At 36.3% G+C, this 19,527-nt stretch overlaps 3 protein-coding genes across 3 annotated transcripts; 1 reads left to right on the top strand and 2 right to left on the bottom strand.

The window, feature by feature from the left end:
* The first annotated feature begins 8,337 nt into the window (after positions 1-8,337).
* Positions 8,338-9,072, top strand: LOC133868809 (MYB-like transcription factor ETC3). Its single transcript, XM_062305825.1, has 3 exons — positions 8,338-8,472; positions 8,665-8,749; positions 8,837-9,072. Exons 1-3 carry the CDS (start codon positions 8,394-8,396, stop codon positions 8,922-8,924), a joined length of 252 nt encoding a protein of 83 aa, XP_062161809.1. The 5' UTR covers positions 8,338-8,393; the 3' UTR covers positions 8,925-9,072.
* Positions 9,073-10,348: 1,276 nt separating this feature from the next.
* Positions 10,349-14,692, bottom strand: LOC133868719 (uncharacterized). Its single transcript, XM_062305699.1, has 4 exons — positions 14,536-14,692; positions 14,284-14,401; positions 10,784-10,875; positions 10,349-10,692 (listed from the first exon to the last, which is right to left on the bottom strand). The coding sequence occupies exons 1-4, from the start codon at positions 14,549-14,551 to the stop codon at positions 10,628-10,630; spliced, it is 291 nt and encodes a 96-aa protein (XP_062161683.1). The 5' UTR covers positions 14,552-14,692; the 3' UTR covers positions 10,349-10,627.
* A 1,256-nt stretch (positions 14,693-15,948) lies between these two features.
* Positions 15,949-18,400, bottom strand: LOC133867709 (probable xyloglucan endotransglucosylase/hydrolase protein 8). Its single transcript, XM_062304473.1, has 4 exons — positions 18,088-18,400; positions 17,887-17,987; positions 17,562-17,764; positions 15,949-16,500 (listed from the first exon to the last, which is right to left on the bottom strand). Exons 1-4 carry the CDS (start codon positions 18,278-18,280, stop codon positions 16,098-16,100), a joined length of 900 nt encoding a protein of 299 aa, XP_062160457.1. The 5' UTR covers positions 18,281-18,400; the 3' UTR covers positions 15,949-16,097.
* Positions 18,401-19,527: the final 1,127 nt, after the last annotated feature.

Genomic DNA, 19,527 nt, shown 5'->3' with positions numbered 1-19,527 from the left:
TTTCTATCTGCAGGGAAATTTTTGTGCTTATTGACTATTTACTCTCAATTATATCTTGCTATATTTTTGAAATGCTATTTAACTGTTTTATCAGTTATTTATACATGCGTGTTCTAAAGCTAACGTTAGGAAAAAAAAAATTGTATATTTCCCTCTGTTTTTTAGCTTCTAGTGTGAAGCGTCCGGACGAACATGTTCTTACGTCCGGATGTGCTCGGCTCTATTAATCTCTTATCTAACAGCATGCCGTCCGGACGAGTATGTACCATGTCCAGACGCGAGCTTTTTGCTTTCTCTGCCAAACACTCACTACTTTTTGCACGTTCTATCATGTTATGTTGTGTGTGTTTTCTCTCGGACTGATCCCGAGATTTTGGCATTCTCTTTTATCATTCCCAAGTATTTCCTTTGACTTTTCTTATTCTCTTAAGCTTTAGTTCTTTTAGAATATTGGAATCTTTAATTGATTATGATTTGAGAGATTGTTCATGAATATCTTTTTCTGTCTTTATGCTGGATGGATATTACTAATCTGTGTCTTTTGGATTGCTATATCTACTTTTTTATTTCTTTATGCATCCAATTGATAGCCATCATAATACCACATTCTTTTTGAAACTAACAGGATTTAATATTTCCTTGTGGTGTTATTTTTGGATAGATTTCTGTTCAAATATTTTTAGGAATATGTTGTCCGACTGATTCCAGCATAGTGTCAGACAGAGGGCTCTTTGAAAAACAGACTAGTGTTGAAATCATATGTTCCAGAGATCTCAAATTTTAGATGAGCTCATTCTCCCAGCTCATATAGAGTCTTCCGTAACCTTTTCCTCTAGATCTGCACCAGCTAGAGATTCAGTGGTGAATCTTCTTTATCATCTTGCAGACCACTTGTCTAGAGGATTTCTTTCTATGGATGATCAGTTTCGGGCTAGAAGACTCAAGTGACTGAAATTTATTCAGTCTATGGTTTCTAGGCTTCAGGAGCAAGAAGCCGAAGTGCCTCAAATTTAGGAAATGTGATATCTTGAGGATTTGATTTTACCTTATGTTGATTTGAGCTTTTAATGAACACTTTACTATTATTCTTGTTGTTTTGAATTTTAGTAATTGAGGTTTTCTCTTATACTCTGTTTACCCTTTGTCCTTTTGAGACAAAAATGGGGAATATTTTTTGTTTGGACCGGGAATGTATTTCCAAACTGGTCAAGTATTTTTTTAAACCAGAATGGCCAAAGTGGGAGTTTGTTAGTATTTTATATTCACAACATTTTGGTTGACAAAAAGACTTTATGTAATGGTTGCTTTTTAACAGGATTAGCTGTTCTATTCAGGGTCTTCAAGTAATATGGACGGTGTCTCATTTCTAAGAAGATGTCCATGAGGATTCCATGCAATTTCCAAGACAAAACAGTCGGTTTCTGTGCAACCGTCCGGACAAGCCTTTGAAGGCGTCCGGATGCCCCGTAGTGTCTTACAGATAACGATGAAGACGTTCGGACGTCAGAGCAACACCGTCCGAACGCTAGGTCAATCATGGTTCAACACGAAGTTGGATTTCAAAAGTCGACACTGTTTGGAAAGTCTCTATAAGCCGTCTGAACGATGTGGCAACGCGTCTGGACGATGTCCAGTATTTCAGAATATTCCAGAGTTCCGTTCGAATGCGGAAAGGATTTTAACGAAGACCGTACAGACGCTCGGACAAGCCGTCCGGACGTGAACCTGATAAAGATAGAATTACACTGTTTCTGAAAGGATATCACAGAAAACCGTCCGGACGTGGCTAACTTCCGTCCGGACGCTCGATAGCAAGAGCCCGAATCTCAGCAGTTTTAGGTTTCCTGTAAGCCTATAAATAGAAGGCCCTAGGCTTGTATTTTGTATAGAATTTGGTATTGAATTCCCTTACCTTTGAGAGGGTATTTAGCGAGAATCGAAGATCCGCTAGCTCTCAAGCCATTGCCAGTGTGTGCTGAACTGTTCGTGTGAAGTCTATCTTAGGGGTCGGCCCTAAGGTAAAGGAATTCATCAAAAACCCCTTCAAGTGAAAGATCTGGTTGGGAAGTGTTCATGATAAGCTTCGTGTAAGAGTTAAAGGTATGACTACTGCATAAGGGTACGTGAGTATGGGTGTCTTGTAATTAGCTTTGTTTTTGGATTGTGGATTTCTTGGGTTTGGCTGCCCCGGAATAGTTTTTCTCTTCACTGAGTTTTCACTTCATAACAAATATCTTGTCTTATTTAAATTTCGCATTTAAGATATTTTGTTGCACACAAACACTTGGTTAATTTTGAAATCATTATTTATTTTCAACTGTCACCCCTTTCCGCGTCTGTAAAGGAAAACCGAAAAGTTCTGGACACTAGGTAGCGTCCGGACATGTTGCCACGTCGTCTGGACGTCTTGCAGAAACTTCCCAAATAATGTTGACTGAAATCCAACTCAGTGTAGAAATTGGAGAAGCTTGACCTAGCATCCAGACGGTGTTGCTCGGTCTTCCGGATGTCTTCAACGCTGAAGCTTCTAGACATTGCAGGGTGTCCGAACGCCTTCAAAGACTCGTCCGGACGGTTGCACGAGAACCAGCTGTTCTGACTTGGAAACTGTTGAAAGACGTGTTACTGTTCCTAACAAGAAAAAGGCAATGAAAAAGTCGATGGGAATGGCTTGCCAAACCAGCCCTACGTGAATGGTTTATTGAACACGCAGCAGGATAATTCGATAGGTTCTTTCAAAAACAAGGTTTGAAATTAATTCTGTTTACTTTTTATTAATCACTCAAGCATATAAATAAAGGAATTAGAAAGACAGAATAGGAGATGAACTCTTATCTCTACTCTAAGATAAACTCTTAATACAAATAAATTACTTGAAGAAACATACTACTAAATAACTTTTGCACCATAATGATACACAAATAATTAAAAAGACTTTAACTTAAATAAATAATTGTAACTATTTTTATTTAATTAAACTATAATTACTCTAAAATAAAGTAATACAAATTCTGTCATCTATATATACTGCACGTTTGTAGAATTTTACTTTCGTAACAAAGCAGAAATCTTTTCTACTTTTTCTATGACCTGTCTCTTTTGGCATTTTGCAATTATATTGTTTTCCTTTCATTTTTTTCTACTTATTTTTTTCTTTCTTTAACTTGTGACCATCCATTGCGCGCATAATGGATTTGAGAACATCACAACCCTATGATCTGCCTCGTTTGGCAAAGAAGAAATTTTTTTTTGTAACTATATTTGGTCTTAAAGTGATACGCAATCATCGCTGCATAATGTTGTCTGCCTTGTTGCTTTTTCTGAATCATGATTATTGTATTGAATATCTTTAAGTCCACTTGTTATATGCAACCTTTTTTTTTTTTTTAATTTATTTATTTAAAGTCCTTCAACAAAAATTACATCAAAGAAAAATATAAAGCTGGACATACCAACAGAGAACCCCAAAATAACCACATCAATATAGATAAACAAAAAATAAAAAGGAAGGCAACAAATAAATAATGCGGCTCTATCTATCCTTGGTACAAAGACCAAGAAAAATGGTCGCAACTAAAGGCAATTTGTAAGGTACACCACGAATAACGTAACTAAGAGGCGTAAGAAAAGTCCCAAACCTTGAAAGGTTCGAAAACTCAAACTGTAGCCTAGCAAAGAAATAACTACAATATTCCTCAAAGGTGAAACCAATACAGTAAGAAGACACTGATGAAGGTTAAAACAAAGCCAAATGTGAAGATAGCTTTAACAGCCCCAAAAAAACTACATAAAACAAATAAAAACAAGGAGTAGAACATCGACATTTGGCATTGCGGAGTAGGGAGGAGAGTGGCAGTGGATGAAAACCAATCACCGGCGAAGACGACCAGTGGAGAGAGGACCACCACATGAGGTTGATTGTAGCGGTGCGGAAGAGGAAACAAGAGGTAGCATGCGTGGTGGAGGGTTATCCATGCCGTGGAGCGTGTACAATACACTCCAACGAGTGAGATCCACTCGCAGGCACGTGCAAGCCACATTCCATCGAGAGGAGGTCTGATGGAGACGCAGCTAGTGTTGGCAGAGGCGACGAGGATTCAACTGGAGACACGGTGAAGGAAGGAGATAACCGGTGATGGTAGTAAGGAAAAGATAAACAAAGCTTTTAAAGATGTAAACAGGACATTTAAAATGGTAGACAAAGCCTCCAAAGAGGTAAATAAAGCTAGAGAAACTCTAGTAGGATAGGGACCTCAAAGGAGATGTTAGCAGAGGGGAAAGGGAGGGATAGAGAAGAAAAAAGAAAGAAGGAGAAGGGGGAGAGAAGCTTTGAGCTTCCCTCCTCCCATGGCTTTTGGTACAGGGAGCTTATAAGGAGAGAGAAGAGAGCTTACATGCAACTAATAGGAGTTATCCTTCCTTTTAATGTGTTTGGGGCTCTTAAAATTGTGTTAGATTTTTAGTATTCAGTTGAGCCATATTTTGATGTGTTTGGGGTTCAAACTTGTGTTCATTTCAAATCTTTGTGTTCCACCCATGTCAGTGTTCTGAGGTTGGGGTTGATGGGGTGTTTATCTTTGTTTCAGCTGTGATCAGCATCTGTGTGCAGGGGAGAGATAACCTATGTTGGATCTCTTCAGTCTCCTAAGCTAGGGTTCATGAAGTCCCTTTGGTATATTCTTTTCATCTTTCACTAGGTTACGTTTGGAATTTACACTCTACAGTAATTATAAGAAAATTCATATGAAATTATCTGTCCAAATAAATTTTGACTTCTCAGGCTACTTACAAGAACAAGTGATGCTATATAAATTCTTTCATATTACCTACTTAAATTGTTAGTAATTAAAATAAATATTTATTTTGAATTAAAACATATAATTGTCATGCATCCTTATCCAGTTGATTGCGTTCATAAAGGCACCGCACGTCCTGTCCTTGGGAATGAAGTGACCAGTTTTCTGACTGTCCCTCACAACTTGCTTGCCGTAGAAATGGTGGTGTATTCTGAACAATGGGAAAACTGGCATAAAGCCTAATGGTGTCAAATCCAGATGACTATCTAAGAGAACTGAAATGGTACATGAAATGACCAGGTCGTGGATTACTTGTTGCACAAGCATGATCACTTGACAACAAGAACAGCATCTGCCGTTTCTTTGCTTGTGCTTCTTGTATGGTTTGGTACGTACGGATGTATCCATTGGCTGAGGCAAATGCTGGGGACTGGGGACTCAAATTCTCAGGTAGGTCTGAATTGCTGGCAATTATCTGTTTTAATTACGTACTAACAATTTGGCTAAAGATAATACGAGAGAATTCATATATTATCCCTTGTTCGGATAGGTAGACGATTGGACAATCCAAAATTTGTTTGACATGTGAATTTTATATGAATTTTTTTACTTTATCTAAACGAATTGCTATGGATCCAAATCCCAACCAAGGATGAAAAAACATTCCAAAGGGACTTCAAGAACCTTGACTTGGGAGACTGAAGAGATCCAACGCAAGTTATATCTCTCCCCTAACACATACATATGCTCACAACTGAAACCAAGATAAACACCCCCATCAACATGGGTTGAAACACAAAGACTTGAAACAAAGTTATCTCCACTTTTTCTTTTTCTTTTTCTTCGGTATCCATAATTTTGAAAAAAAGTTAAAAAAGAATACAAAACAAAATAAAGTTATAGACTAAGATAGTTTTCTAAAATTGTGAGACATCCAATAATTTTTTGGGTATTAAGATCTTATCGAAATCTGGCCGGGCCCTACTTATCCCGCTGTTAGAATAGATGGAGCCTGAGCAGACTCTCACATAATCACATGAGCCTGCCCTATTACACAGAATCGGTACGTCTTCCACATCCACTTTCCAAATTGTTTAGCATGATTTATGCTTCCTTTACCATCAGGCAACAGTTTTCTTAGATTAAAGCAAATGCTCAAGCTCATCATTACATTTAAGATATTGTTAATAATGTTATTAACAAACAAAATTGACCGGAAGTTGGCCATAATTTTCGTACTTTTCACTGATCAGAACAAAACAAAGAATTCTTCAAGTGGGGTGGTCGATTCCCTAGTGCCTTCAACTGTCCTTGATGGAAAGCGAGTCACGGCCTAATCCTCTCCAATCAAATGGTATAATTATTAAAGATTTGCCTTTTAACATTGACACTAAGAATATTGTTGGGGCCCTTCACGGCTTGACCTGTACGTTTATAATCCAAGGAAAAATAAATTTCAGTACCTCCCAATCCCATGAAGCGATAAGGTTAAGATTAGGGTAAGAGGTTGGATTAGATTATTTAAGTTAGGATTAGTTGATTAGAAAATCCTAATACCTTAATCGTAACCCTATCATGAAGTTGTTCCGCGTATTTGACTCTTGAATCACCGACTTTAATTTTTTTTTTTTTTTGGTTGGCCGGCGAGCACGTTATTAGAGCGATACCCACCGTCTAAATGTCACACTACACTACAGAAAATCAGAAAAAGAAAAAGAGGGGCTCTTTTTTTTTTTGTCATTTTCGCACCAAGTCGATCATCCAGCAACAAAACGCACGGCCTCCTTTACTTTGGGTACGTTCTCTATTTAGAGCCATGGAGTACATAATATAGTACTTTGAAAACGTTAGACCACAAAATATCTGGCTAAGGCTGGCAGTGATGGGCGCCGCCTGCCACAAACTTCTACAGATCGATAGAGACGCACCACCAGCCAGCAGCCAGCAGCCATATCAATATTTCAAGGACAACCCTTCACGTTCTGGTCCCAGCTGTATGCTATTGCTTACATAACCAGCCAATTGGCCTGGGAACTTCCTGTTTTCAACGTGCTGGAAAGCTTTCTGCAAGAATAACTCAAGGAAAGGTTTCCCATGCTCTGATGTTAAAGCTTCTATGCACCAGAAATTGCTCAAAATCATATTATCTTTTAGAGGAAAAAGGTATAGTTATACATAAGTAATGCCGGGAATCATATTTTCATCTTCTTAAAGTTGACGTGACTTTTAAAATTACTACTGGAATAAAATTCAATAGTGATCTATCCTAAATTCAATGGTGATTTTAAAAGCCACGTTAACTTAAAAGAATGAAAAGATGATCCATGGCAATACTGAAAAATACAAAAAGATGGTCTCAGCAACTCTTTAAACTTTAAAGCACAAAAAATGTTTTCATCTTTGTAAGGTGTAGATTTTTGGATGGCCGAATCGGACGACAGACAACCTATAAGACGAGAAAAAAACTGCCGGAGTGGCGCCAACGAGAGAGCCTCCGATACTCAAGTAAGTAGAGTATCCTTAAGTCAAAAAGTGAATAATGGGGAATGTTCTCAAACTTCATAGGTCATACCTCTTTTTATGAGTTTCATCCTCCTTCTGTCAGACTAACTTAATTTGAAATAGTCCCAATAAAATTTGTCAGATTGTTGATCACGCGGTGCACCCTTAGACTTTTATAGGCATTTTTATGGAGTAAAGCTTTTTGTGGGGTTATCATTTTATTAATTGGGCCCAAGGCTTTGGGTTCTAGCTAGGTTTACTTACGGTATCATCAATTTTTATGTTAATTATAACACTTTGTATTTTAAAAAAAAAAAAAATGAAAACACCTACAAAACACATTAACTAACATAATATAAGATGTGTGGAAAGAGACAACCAAAAAGGACAAAAGGTGTATATATATATATATATATATATATATATATATAAAAAACTGTAACTCTTATGCAGTGTTTTTTCCCCTTACTGTGATAGACACGTCAACTCATAAGATCGATGAAAGATATCTACAAGTTGATAGATCCCATATAACACGTTTATTTAATGAGTACTTCAACTTGGTTTGCACTTTATTAATTAGACTTGTAATTATTTTATATCTGATTTATCTGGATAATGGAAGGACACAGAAAAATGTTAAAAGGTTGTGGAACACATGGACCCCCATGGATTAGGAAAACAGATAAATAATTCTAAGCTTATGGCCGGAGCAACCAATATTGTACAATCTAACTTCCATAGTTGTGGAAAACATGGATTTGAAAAATAAATTAATATTTCCATGCTTCTAACTTAAATGTGCGATCCAAATTTGCTTTACGTGACGAATTAGTGCGGCATAATGGACAGACAGACTTTTTATTCTTCTTTTTATTTTTTCTTTCATGAACAGTCAAAATGTATCATTTTTTTTTTTATTATTATTATTTTTTTTTTTTTGGGACGATGCCTGCACCCATCATTCAACTACCATTCTTTGCACTCCCTATTATTAATATGTAGCGCATAAGCATCTCCATTACCCCCCCCCCCCCCCCCCCAAACACATCTCACCATTGGCTGATCTACATATTTCCCAAAAATTTGTTCCCCATGGCTGACTCTCAGCTCTCCACTTCCAATGGGGTTAGGAACCAAACCCCTTCGAATGACACTTTGGCCGACTCTCAAGGTACCCTTTTGACACGAAAAATTTATGTGCTCTTTTCTCTGCATAAGTGCGTGTATAATCTAAAAGTCCTGTTCATAGATAATTGTTGCTTCTTCTTTTTGTTTTTTATTGTTTAAGAATGTTGTTCTTGTCATGGAGTCCATAGAAGTAGCTTGCTGAGTTCCCCCAACTGATCTTGGGTTCTTTCTTCAGAGGAAACAAGTGAAGAATCAAAGCTCCAATTCTCTGAAGATGAGGAAACGCTTATTATAAGGATGTACAATCTGGTTGGAGAAAGGTTAGCTTGATTCTCTTCTCTTCTGAGTTTTCCATATACACAAAAACAGCTTCTTTGTTCAAAGCTAAATTCTATTACCGTGATCAGGTGGTCTCTAATTGCTGGAAGGATCCCAGGAAGAACAGCTGAGGAAATTGAAAAGTACTGGACTTCTAGATACTCTACAAGTGAATGAACGTACAAAAAATTGGTTTAACAAATATAACAAGAGAACTCTTGTCAAATTTGTCTACTTTCTTATTCCCCAAGTTCCTATGTACAAGATATCCCTTTGCACTTGTTTTAATGTACACAGATATTGTGCCATGGGAATGGCTTCAAAATTGGGTTTTGTTTTTCCTTTTCTTTTTAGGCTGTCTTATATTTCTTTACTCCAACCAACCTTATCCAAACTGTCTCATGTTTATCTTGTTATCTTATCAGCTTTTAAAAGAGGAATTCAAAATTGGGTATGCCATGTACATCACTGTGGTTGTCCAGCAATTTGACCAACACGAGCACTGTAAATTTCCACCATGTTCTTTGAGAAAAACAAACATTAAATAGTAAGCTTACTTTGGCTTATTCACTAACATATTTGTGATGTTGACAAAAAAACAAAAAAGAATTAATTCTCGGACTTCTCTCCGCTGATATGGACGTCACTAACAAAGTTTAGCACGCAAGATTACAAGAAAATGTGTAGCATTTAACTAATTGAGGGAGAGAAGAATCAATTCTTTAATTTTTCTTATTCTAATCACGTCTGTTTTCATTAGAGTACAAAACACCCTTCAATAGACTAAGACTAAATCCTGGGCAACGCCTATTTATCGAATTACCAAAAACATTCTAACGACCAAACCTCATGGCAACGCCCATTTATTGAATTACCAAAAACAACACCATTAACTCTTGAAAAATTAATATTAATAACCCAAATATTAGACCTAAATAAAATTAGGTGGACCCAATCGACTCTTTATCTCCATTGCATCAAAAAGAGTACGTCGTTTAATGCAAGAGAAGGTAAGCAAACATGTAGAAGAAACACCTACTAAAGAAAACAAAATAAATCATATATAACATCATAAAACTTATTAACTTGTTTATGTCACATGACTTAAGTGAAACTTACATGTCATCCTTTTCTTCTAGACGTTTCTTCCTTTTAACTTTAGATTCCATTTAATAAGAAATTTTAAACTTTTTACACAATACTAAAAGTTTTAAAAGAATTTAAATGCTGGAAGAATAATGGGAAAATGCAAAATAGCATTTCTCATTATTAAAAATTTTATACAAAGTGATATTTCTCTTTTTCTCTAACCAAAAGTGATCTTTAAACTAATACAAAATGCCAAAAGCCTAAGGTCGAAGCTCCCTCCACAGGCTTTAGTTTATTTACATCAACACTATAATGTCGGTACTAAGATGACGAGATGTAATACCAACTTCAGGACTATTAAAAGGAAGTAATATCAACTTCAGAACCCACACGATTACCTTCATATTCCTTGACTGGAAACTAAGGCATATGTCAGGCAGAAGTTATTGCTGGACGAGTAAGTAAACCCTAAAAACAGATGCAAGAGAAAAACACACCTTGAAGCATGCATCTACAGACAGAAAGTGGCGCTTTGAAATTTAGATTTACATAGAAACAGAAATGATAGAATGAACGAGCTATTCGCTGTTAAAAGTATAATGCGACAAAATATCAACGAGCTATTCGCTGTGCATTACGACCAAGTACACATCATATCTATTGAACTTTTACAGCCGCAATTGTGATTTGAGTGACTTGTTGCTCAATGACAGGCGCCAATCATGACAGAAAGACAATGGTGTTAAAAGTTATCACTTTAACAGAGAGCACCAACTTATACCTGGGTCGCATCATACATTGCTTTGTTTATATAACTTAGTGTCAAGTACTTGCTTACCACACATTGCACAGACTCCTGCACAACAAAACAAATTTAAGAAATTTCTTAGCACCAAACTGCACATATGCAAACCACCAAACAGATTAGCAACATAAAATAAAAGTACCTTTCGAATAAGCACAAGTGTGACAGTACTTGCCATTCTGGTGTACTTGCTGCTTGCATATGATGCATTTGGTATTTCCATAAGGAGTCCACCTGCAAGCAAAAAAGAAAATGTAGATAAGATTATGAAATTCAAAAACTAAATCATCTACACTGAAAATTGAAATTAATATACAAAATTAACTACAAAAAGCAAAGATGTCAAATGACCACCTGACGTTCATTAGACATATCTGCTTATCGTAGTTAATTTTGTATATTAATGTCAATTTGCATGACAGAGTTCAAAAGCTCAATTGAATGCAACAAGCAAGTCTAAGCTATAACTCAACTAAGCCGTGATCCTAACTAATTATGGGTCAGCTTCATAAATCCCTTTTACATTATTCAACACTGCACAAGGCCCAGTGAGCTCTCTATCTAAGGCCACACTACCCAAAAAAAAAAATGGCACTATTCATTTAGCACCGTTTAAACATAGGGTCGAGACTCCAGATAAGCGTTTTTTACTGTTCAAACGGCACTAATTAGGATCGCTTGAGCTCAAACGACACTATTCAGTTAGTGTCGTTTTACTATTCAAGCAACACTAAACAGTTTTTTTTTATAAGTAAAAAATATTGAAAAGGCGCAAAGGGGCGCAACCCAAAGTACACAGGATGTATACAAGGAACCCCTACTGTAAAGAACATAGAGAACATCTATCTAAGAAATCAAAATAAGAACAGTCATGCATTAACTTAATTCTATCTCTCCACATAAACAACATTTGAAGCATCTTTCTCTTCAGATTCGACAAACCAGTCTCACAATCTTCAAAACAGCGTGCATTCCGTTCCCTCCAAACGCACCACATCAAACACAACGGAGCCATGCGCCAAATCTGGATCGAAGTCCGATTACCCTTCTGGCCCCTCCAACTCCCCAACATGTCTTTCACCGACCCCGGCATTACCCACTCCACCCCAAACAATTGCAGAAGCGCCCTCCACAATTCTGTAGCCACCATACAATGCAGAAACAAATGATCAATGGATTCTCCAGCGGTCTTACACATAGAGCACCAATCCATCACGATAATGTTTCTCTTTCGAAGGTTATCCAAAGTTAAAGATTTCCCTAAAGTTGCCGTCCAAACAAAGAAAGCCACTCTCGAGGGAACATTAACTTTCCAAATACTTTTCCACGGAAATGAAGACTGAGTAGGACTTTACCTCAAAAGATTTCTTTCGCGCTGGCACCCAACACAACTTATCCTCTCCCTCGCTGCTAACTTTGAGGGTGTACAACATCCCAAAAAACCTACTAACCGCTTCGACCTCCCAATCATGAACTGAACGAGAAAACATAATATTCCATAAGATGGTGCCATTTTGTCTCTGCATAATTTCCTCCACCCAAGCATCCTTTCTTCTAGCAATAAGGAACAAATCTGGAAAGAGGATCTTCAAAGGAATTTCCCCACACCATACATCATGCCAAAACAGAACTTTCGAACCATTCCCGATCTCATATCTCACATGCGCAGCAAAAGCATCCCAACCCCTCCTAATACTTTTCCACACGCCAAACCCATAAGAACCCCCAACCTCCTTAGAACACCAACCACCCCTCAAACTACCATATTTGACATCCACCACCTTTCTCCAAAAAGCATCTCTCTCCATAGCATATCTCCATAACCATTTACCCATCAAGGCTTTGTTGAACATAACCAAATTTCTCACTCCTAGCCCCCTCGAAGCTTTAGAAGAACAAATCATACGCCAATTAACCAAATGAAATTTAAATTCATCTCCAACACCACCCCAAAGGAAATCGTTACTATCATTTGAACAGTCAAACGACACTAAACCGTAATTTTGAAAGAAAAAAAAATTAAAAAGTTCTAAAAAGCTCTTTTTTCCTCCCTTCTTATTTATTTTCCTCTTCTTCTCCACTGAATCATGTATTCCATGCCAGTATTTCAGAAAAAAAAAAAAAAAAAAAAAAAAAAAAAAAAAAAAAAAATCGTGGGTGAGGGAGAAGAAGAGAAAGGAAGAAGAAGAAGAAAAAAAAAAAAGAAGAGAAGAAGAAAAATGGGGCGTGAGGAGAAGAAGAGAAAGGAAGAAGAAGAAGAAGAAGAAAAAAAAAAGGGTGGCATGCAGTACGTATAAGAAGAGAAAAAAAGAAGAAAAATGGGGCGTGAGGTGAGGAGGAGGAGGAACGGCGCTAAATTTAGAGCCGTTTACTATTCAAACAACACTGGCCCAAACGACACTAAATCATTGTTTTTTTGTGGTGCCATACTCATTGTTACAAGAAACTTCAATCTATAACTGCACAGGTTTATGCACAATGATGCGACCTCATCAAATATCTTATAACTCATTGGAGCAATGTCGAATACATACTTTTATATTCACCATATACCTTCAGTGAAATTTGTCCTACACTGTATCCCACTCATTCTAGTGTCACAATCCCAAAAATTCTACATATTATATGCATATTTTTTACTAAATAAACATTAAAGTGCGACTTATACTCATTATTACATTCATCAAAGATAAGATCATGAAAGAAAATGCTAATCTAATCTTTTCTTAAGTACATCAGGCAAAACTCAACAGATTTAATTTTTTGACTAAACTATTTTACACAGTGATTGCCCCTTACCCTATAATTTCAACATGAATCTACTGCCACCAACTGTAACTACTGAAAATTTTAGAATCAAGAATTCATTGGATGAGTAGTAACATAGCGAGCGAGAGAAACGCAACAGGCAAAAACCTAAACTCCACCACTATGGCGCATGGTAGGAAAGAAAAGCATACTGGTTAACAAAATCAGAGAACCAAATGCGAGCATACAAAACATAAAAAATACACATTATATCACAAGATAACAAGATCACTAGTTGCAGTAACTAGTTTGCTCGCTACTTAAAAGGATCAATGTGTAGTAGTAAACTAGTCTAGTAACAACACTGTTACAGTACATAAAGAGCACATCATCTAGTCTCAGATTCTGGCTTTCAAGAAACAGGAAGCCAATTCAGTTCTTGCAACACCCCCTAAGAACCCTATAACAGGATTAATCAAATGAAGTCTGCACGAAAATCTTAACTCTGTTGCCGATCATAACCCTAATCAAAACCCCACATACTGCGGTAAAAAAACCAGAATTCTAGCGTGCAATAAAAACCAACACCAGGGTAAACTATGTATCCCACTTCTTTCACCAAACACTGCAAACTCAAGGCAAATTGCAATTGATTACATGAATTCGACCATAATAGAACTTTATTGCAATGAATTTATCTTAGTGAATCAAATTATCATAAAATTACTACCAACAACCATGGCTCATTAACATCGCAACCAAAACAAGCAAAGCACTCACCAAAGCAAAAGAATATATATTTAAGCCAAGGAATAACTCAACAATTTTTTTATTTTTGGAAAAATAATATAATACCATCAAATTGGAAAATTTTACACGAGAGAAGAAAAGAACCTGCTCTTTTTGGAGAGGAGCTTGTTCTCGTTGATCTTGCGGCCACCGCCTTCAGTGGTATTGCTCGCTCCTTCTTTCCACTTGTCCGGCACTATGACCTTCGATAGCTTCTTCTCACCTACACACAACCCAACCCAAAATCAAAACAAAATTTACGAATAAAAGTTTCAAATATCAAAAGGCTATCATCCAAACTACATGATTCCAATTAGAGGAACATCAGTCGCAGAGGGAAAATCACGAAACGCTTACACTTCTCGCACACCATTGTCCTCCTCCGTGAATTTTGATGCTTCTCTCTCTCAGAATCGGAGCCCTAACCTCTCACAGACCCTGTGAAGCCCGAAGCCCAAAGACCAAAGTGAATCGATTTACTGAATTGCCCCTCAAATTTTATTTTATTTCCGTGCGCGGTGGGTAATGGAATGGGAGACGCGGTGTCAAGCCAACTTGAATAAATGTTTTTTTTTTTTTTTTTTCTTTAACAAATATATTTCTTATAAAAATCTCAAAAGATCCAAAAAATCAAATAGGGACAGAAAGTTCTCTGCCTACAATGCCATATATAATGAGAGGAATATCTTCCGAGTAATTTTAAACTTCACTCTTTTTCTTGTTCATTTTTGAGATAAAGATAATTTTATTGTTTAGGAATCTTCTGCTTGCTCCTCAAGTACAATATTCTGAATAATAGATGGGCAATTCTCCATCTAGACTTTATTTAACAATTGAAAAAAAACAAATTTTGCCATATAATGAGCATCCCTTTTAACATGGTGAAAATTATAATGACCTAAACGAGAAAGAATGAGCTTAGTATTAGAGATTAATTGTCCATTACCACTTCCACAAGGGCCCTCCTTCAAATCTACAATTACATTCAGGGAGTCACCTTCTAAAAGTACATTTTGTAGTCTTAGATTACAAGCCAACTGCGCAGCATGTCAAACAACTATTGTTTTGGCAGTGAGTGGATCTACAATGTAGAGAACAATCTTAGAAAAAGCTGCCACAAAAGCTTCATTATCATCTTGAATTACAATACAAACTCCCATAATTTTCGTCTCTTTGTTCAAATTGATCTTCATAACACCCATTGGGGGTTTATTCCATCTCACCCTTACATTACCTGAGAATCTATGTTCATCCACCATAGTAGCAGTAACTTTTAAAATCATCATTTGATTAAAATTTAATAATAATTAATCACAAGTCTAATGGTAATTTTAAAAGTCACATCATTATTAAAAGAACATGAGTATGACATCTAGAATTACTCGTCTTCCAGCCAAAATAAATCTATGCCATGAGTGGCAACTTCTCGAGTTAGACCATGGGTTGCTGAATTGGCGTCCCTCTCAACATATACAAATTATGAGAACGCAAAGAACACAATTATTTTCTAATACCCTCCACAAAATGGCCAAACCCTACTCAAATTGGGTCTCTCCAAATATTTTTTTAAACTAACTAATTTATTACTTTTTTTTTTTTGAACAAAAAATCTAATTTATTACTTATAAAGAAAAAAAAAACTAATTTATTAAACTGACATGTCTCTTAAGTTACTATGTGTCAATGTCCCATTGTTGGTTCTTATGGGCAGTAAGTGTCGTAGCTCAATAAATTACACTCAATTTATTTATTTTAATCAAAACTTACTCATTTATAACTTATATGAATAATTGAATAAATCAAATAGAAATCTAATTTTCACATAGTTAATAATGGCACAAAAAAAAAAAAAAAAAACACCTTATACCGATCGATGTAAAATGAAAATTGGAAAAATTGGATAAAATCAAGTGGTTTGATTAATCCCACGGACTCAACGAACACTCCCCGGGCACCGTTGGGTAGCGTTCATAGTCCTTGCAATAATCGTATATAACAAGGTTTCTCTGCACCCAAGCAAAGTCCATTTTCTGGGAATCGGAGAGATGCCAGGCATTGTATTGATCCCACCAATTATCAGTCGTGGTTGAGACGCATGCAGGATAAGGGTCCTCCCATTGGCACCCCTCGACGCCGAAGTCCTTGTAAGAAGACACAAATGGGGCCTTGGTCCAGTTCGTCTTCTCCAGCCCGCCTCTCGTGGCCCAGTCGTCGGCGTTCCATATGCTGGAAAACAAGTACATGGGCTTCTCGTTGGGGAAGAAGTCGTTTGCTTCCCCATTGTTCTTGTACACCCTCATCGGAACGCTATCCACAAAAAACCTGTTTCCGTATTTCAAAATAAAAAAAAGAAATTATTCATCCAAAAATAATAAAAAGAAAAAGAAAAAGAAAAAATTCTAGCCTGTGAGTTTCACCGACAGAAAACAAAAGGTGATGTCGGTGCTGTGCAGTATACATGTGCTGAATGTGATTGGTTATAATCATGAACAAGTCGTGTGTGTTATAAAGATCGAATTCACAGCAATTTAATGTTCAGGTCGTTAGTAATTTGGGCAACAAATATGAGAAAGTTCTTATAAAGCCTAAATATCCAAACATGGACAGGCTGCTTGAAATTTGTTCGTACAAATAAAGTTCTATAAAAAATTTCTCACATTTACTGTTCAGGTTGCCAAAATTGATAGAATCACTACCCATATAATAAATGGATGAGAATTTCTTATAATTAGCTGCAAAAAAGAGAGAGTTGTGAGGTTTATTTGCTTGAGGCTGATGGATCCGATAACTTGGACAAGTTTAAAGTAGGTGAGTCGTACAACCTTTTTCTTCGTGGAGCTAATTAAGAGATCTTGATCTTAGGTCTAAATTCATAAATTTATGCTTTGAGATAAATATTGTTGCAACTTGTTAAATTAAGGTCTCATTTTCAAGAGATTTTGGAGATACTTATATCTAGGATATAGTGGCCACAAGCCTCCTCCCTTAAAAGGGCCCAAGCTTATATTAACGGTTCCCATATGTCTAGCTCTATTGATTATATTAAAACTATTGGATCATTGTTGGAATTTTAGTACTTAATTGTCGGATTAGAAATCTTATTGTCTTCTTGGTAGGATCGTATATTCTCTTAGGATTATAAATTATGTTCTTTCTCTATTGTAAATCCAAATTCTCTTAGAAGAAGAGTGTTGTTGCTTATAAATAAAGGCTATTGATAAGAAAAGAGAAAGCTTCATTGTATTTTTCCTTGATTGATGCTAATAAAGAAGAAACATCGTTTGTTACCGTCGGTGGAACCACGTTTAAATTCTTATGCAGAAGTAGGAGATTCAATGAGTGGCTTAAAGAAAAAAGGGTCTCAAGGAGTGGAAGAAACTTACACAATCTGGTGGTTGTTCCAGAGGATGGAATAGCTATGGAAGTCCTCGGTGGGGTCGAACCAAAGCATGTGCCTCATCTCACGGCCACCAATTCCATTCTTGTACACGTTTGTCTGAATCAGATACGGCTGCCCGGTCCTATTCCCCAAGAACTCAAAATCCAACTCATCTCTCGTCGGCCCTGCCCCATTTTCCGTGCACATCTACAACATTCACATGCTCAGAAGTCAGAACATTAATAAGAATGAAGAACAGAAGCTTTTCGGCATTGGGTACGTGCATCTGATATTTGATAAAAAGTTCCAGAAAAGTCTCAAAAACTTACATAGTAAGCTGTCACTACGCCGGCAGAGTCACCTCCGACCAACTTCAGCTTCATGCTAAACCACCCAAATCTATAACTTTGCTTTGTTTGAAACCCACAACCTATTCAATTTTTTTGAAAAATATATATATATATACTATTATAATCACAAAGAGTGCCTTGCCTTCAAACTAAAGCAAAGAATCTCGTGTATTTGTTTACCTGTTTCTTTGTCCAAGGCGAGATACCAGGTCTGCCCGTCTTCAGAGGTGGTAAAATGGTTCTCAGACCACATTATATTGAAATTATCTGTAAATGATCCTTTAGAATCAGCTGCTTCGCATACAAAGCCAGAGGCAGCCATGAGAGCTGCAATGAAAAGAAGAGTGGCCATCGCAGAAACTCTTCTTTTCATTTTCGGGTGGGTGGACTTTGTGGGCAGAGGAGGAGACCTCTCAGCTGGATCTCTGAGAAGAAGATGTGTATTAAATGATCTGCATTTGAAAACGGATTTTTCACATCTAGATTGGAATTCGGACCTGTATTGGCTGGCCGATCAATTATTTAGTTGTTATATATGTACATTTTTGCCCATGTAAATGCGAATATCATCTGTATATATGTATTATCTTTTATGCAAATATATTCTTGTATAGTTAATATCATATTTAGTAATTATATCTCTTAATATATCAAAATAATTATAAGAATAAAAATAGTAATTCGTAGATTAAAATCTTGTCATTTTTCATAAAAAAAAAAAAAAAATGATAAATTATGTAGAGCATGATTCCCTATATTCGTGAGGTTTGTGGAGAAGCTCACTTAAGAATCTCCTCTTCCGATTAAGAGTGCAGGGTTTTAGAAGGCAGAAATTTCAACCCAAAATTTTATAAAGAGTGTAACTTTGATATTTGATCTTTAGATATGTAGCTTGGTGATAGTTGATTAAGGTGACATGTCTCTTCAATTATGTTGTAAATTTTTATGTATTATTATCTTGGTCATGGTGAAAAATTGCATCAACTTCATTGATAGCTTTAGTTAAAGATGAAACACAAATTTGGCATGACTAAACACTTTGTTACTTTTTCTCTGTTTTTTTTCCTAACAAAAAGAAAATAATTTCTTGTTCTATTTTTATTAATTATATAATTTGATTAGTTGTTCCTTTCAATACACAAGCACTATAAAATCACTGCCTTTAATCAAAATAGAGCCGACATGGGCAATTTAGGAATTGAAGTAAAAATTATTAGTGAAGAATATATAGATATTAAAAAAATAATAATAATCGGGAGGTGGAACTGAGGATATCCAGGCTGCCCTCCAATGGGTTTTAGCAGAATCAAAATGGTGGGTGGGGTCAATGTGTCGCATCTACGAGCGTGAGTGATTTTGATTGGTCATTTAATAATCAGGAAGTTCTAAGATTTGACAACTGGAATCTTAAACACACCATTTGACTCATAATGATTCTTACACTCATTTCTTACAATAATTTCACAATAAATTAACGTAATTGATAATATTTTATTATTATTTTTGTTTTCTTTTTTTTTTTTCTTTTTGTAAAAAAATAATAAAATATTACCAACCACATCAGCTTGTTGTGGGGCTGTTATGAGAAATGAGTGTAGAGATCATTTCTCATATTTTAAT

The sequence above is a fragment of the Alnus glutinosa genome, chromosome 5, assembly GCF_958979055.1.
Source record: "Alnus glutinosa chromosome 5, dhAlnGlut1.1, whole genome shotgun sequence".
Taxonomy (NCBI): domain Eukaryota; kingdom Viridiplantae; phylum Streptophyta; class Magnoliopsida; order Fagales; family Betulaceae; genus Alnus; species Alnus glutinosa.
The sequence above is the reverse complement of the archived record's forward strand: the minus strand, read 5'-3'. Positions and strand labels throughout refer to the sequence as shown.

Excerpts from the sequence above, each read along its gene's own strand:
- LOC133867709 (XM_062304473.1), bottom strand. The coding sequence starts at position 18,280 with ATGAAAAGAAGAGTTTCTGCGATGGCCACTCTTCTTTTCATTGCAGCT. Across the intron at positions 17,765-17,886 it reads GCGTAGTGACAGCTTACTAT|ATGTGCACGGAAAATGGGGC; the intron begins GTAAGTTTTTGA and ends TGAATGTTGTAG. Across the intron at positions 16,501-17,561 it reads TGGAACAACCACCAGATTGT|GTTTTTTGTGGATAGCGTTC; the intron begins GTAAGTTTCTTC and ends ATACGGAAACAG.
- LOC133868809 (XM_062305825.1), top strand. The coding sequence starts at position 8,394 with ATGGCTGACTCTCAGCTCTCCACTTCCAATGGGGTTAGGAACCAAACC. Across the intron at positions 8,473-8,664 it reads CACTTTGGCCGACTCTCAAG|AGGAAACAAGTGAAGAATCA; the intron begins GTACCCTTTTGA and ends TTCTTTCTTCAG. Across the intron at positions 8,750-8,836 it reads TACAATCTGGTTGGAGAAAG|GTGGTCTCTAATTGCTGGAA; the intron begins GTTAGCTTGATT and ends TACCGTGATCAG.
- LOC133868719 (XM_062305699.1), bottom strand. Across the intron at positions 10,876-14,283 it reads CTCCTCTCCAAAAAGAGCAG|GTGGACTCCTTATGGAAATA; the intron begins GTTCTTTTCTTC and ends TTTTGCTTGCAG. Across the intron at positions 10,693-10,783 it reads CACTTGTGCTTATTCGAAAG|GAGTCTGTGCAATGTGTGGT; the intron begins GTACTTTTATTT and ends TTTGTTGTGCAG.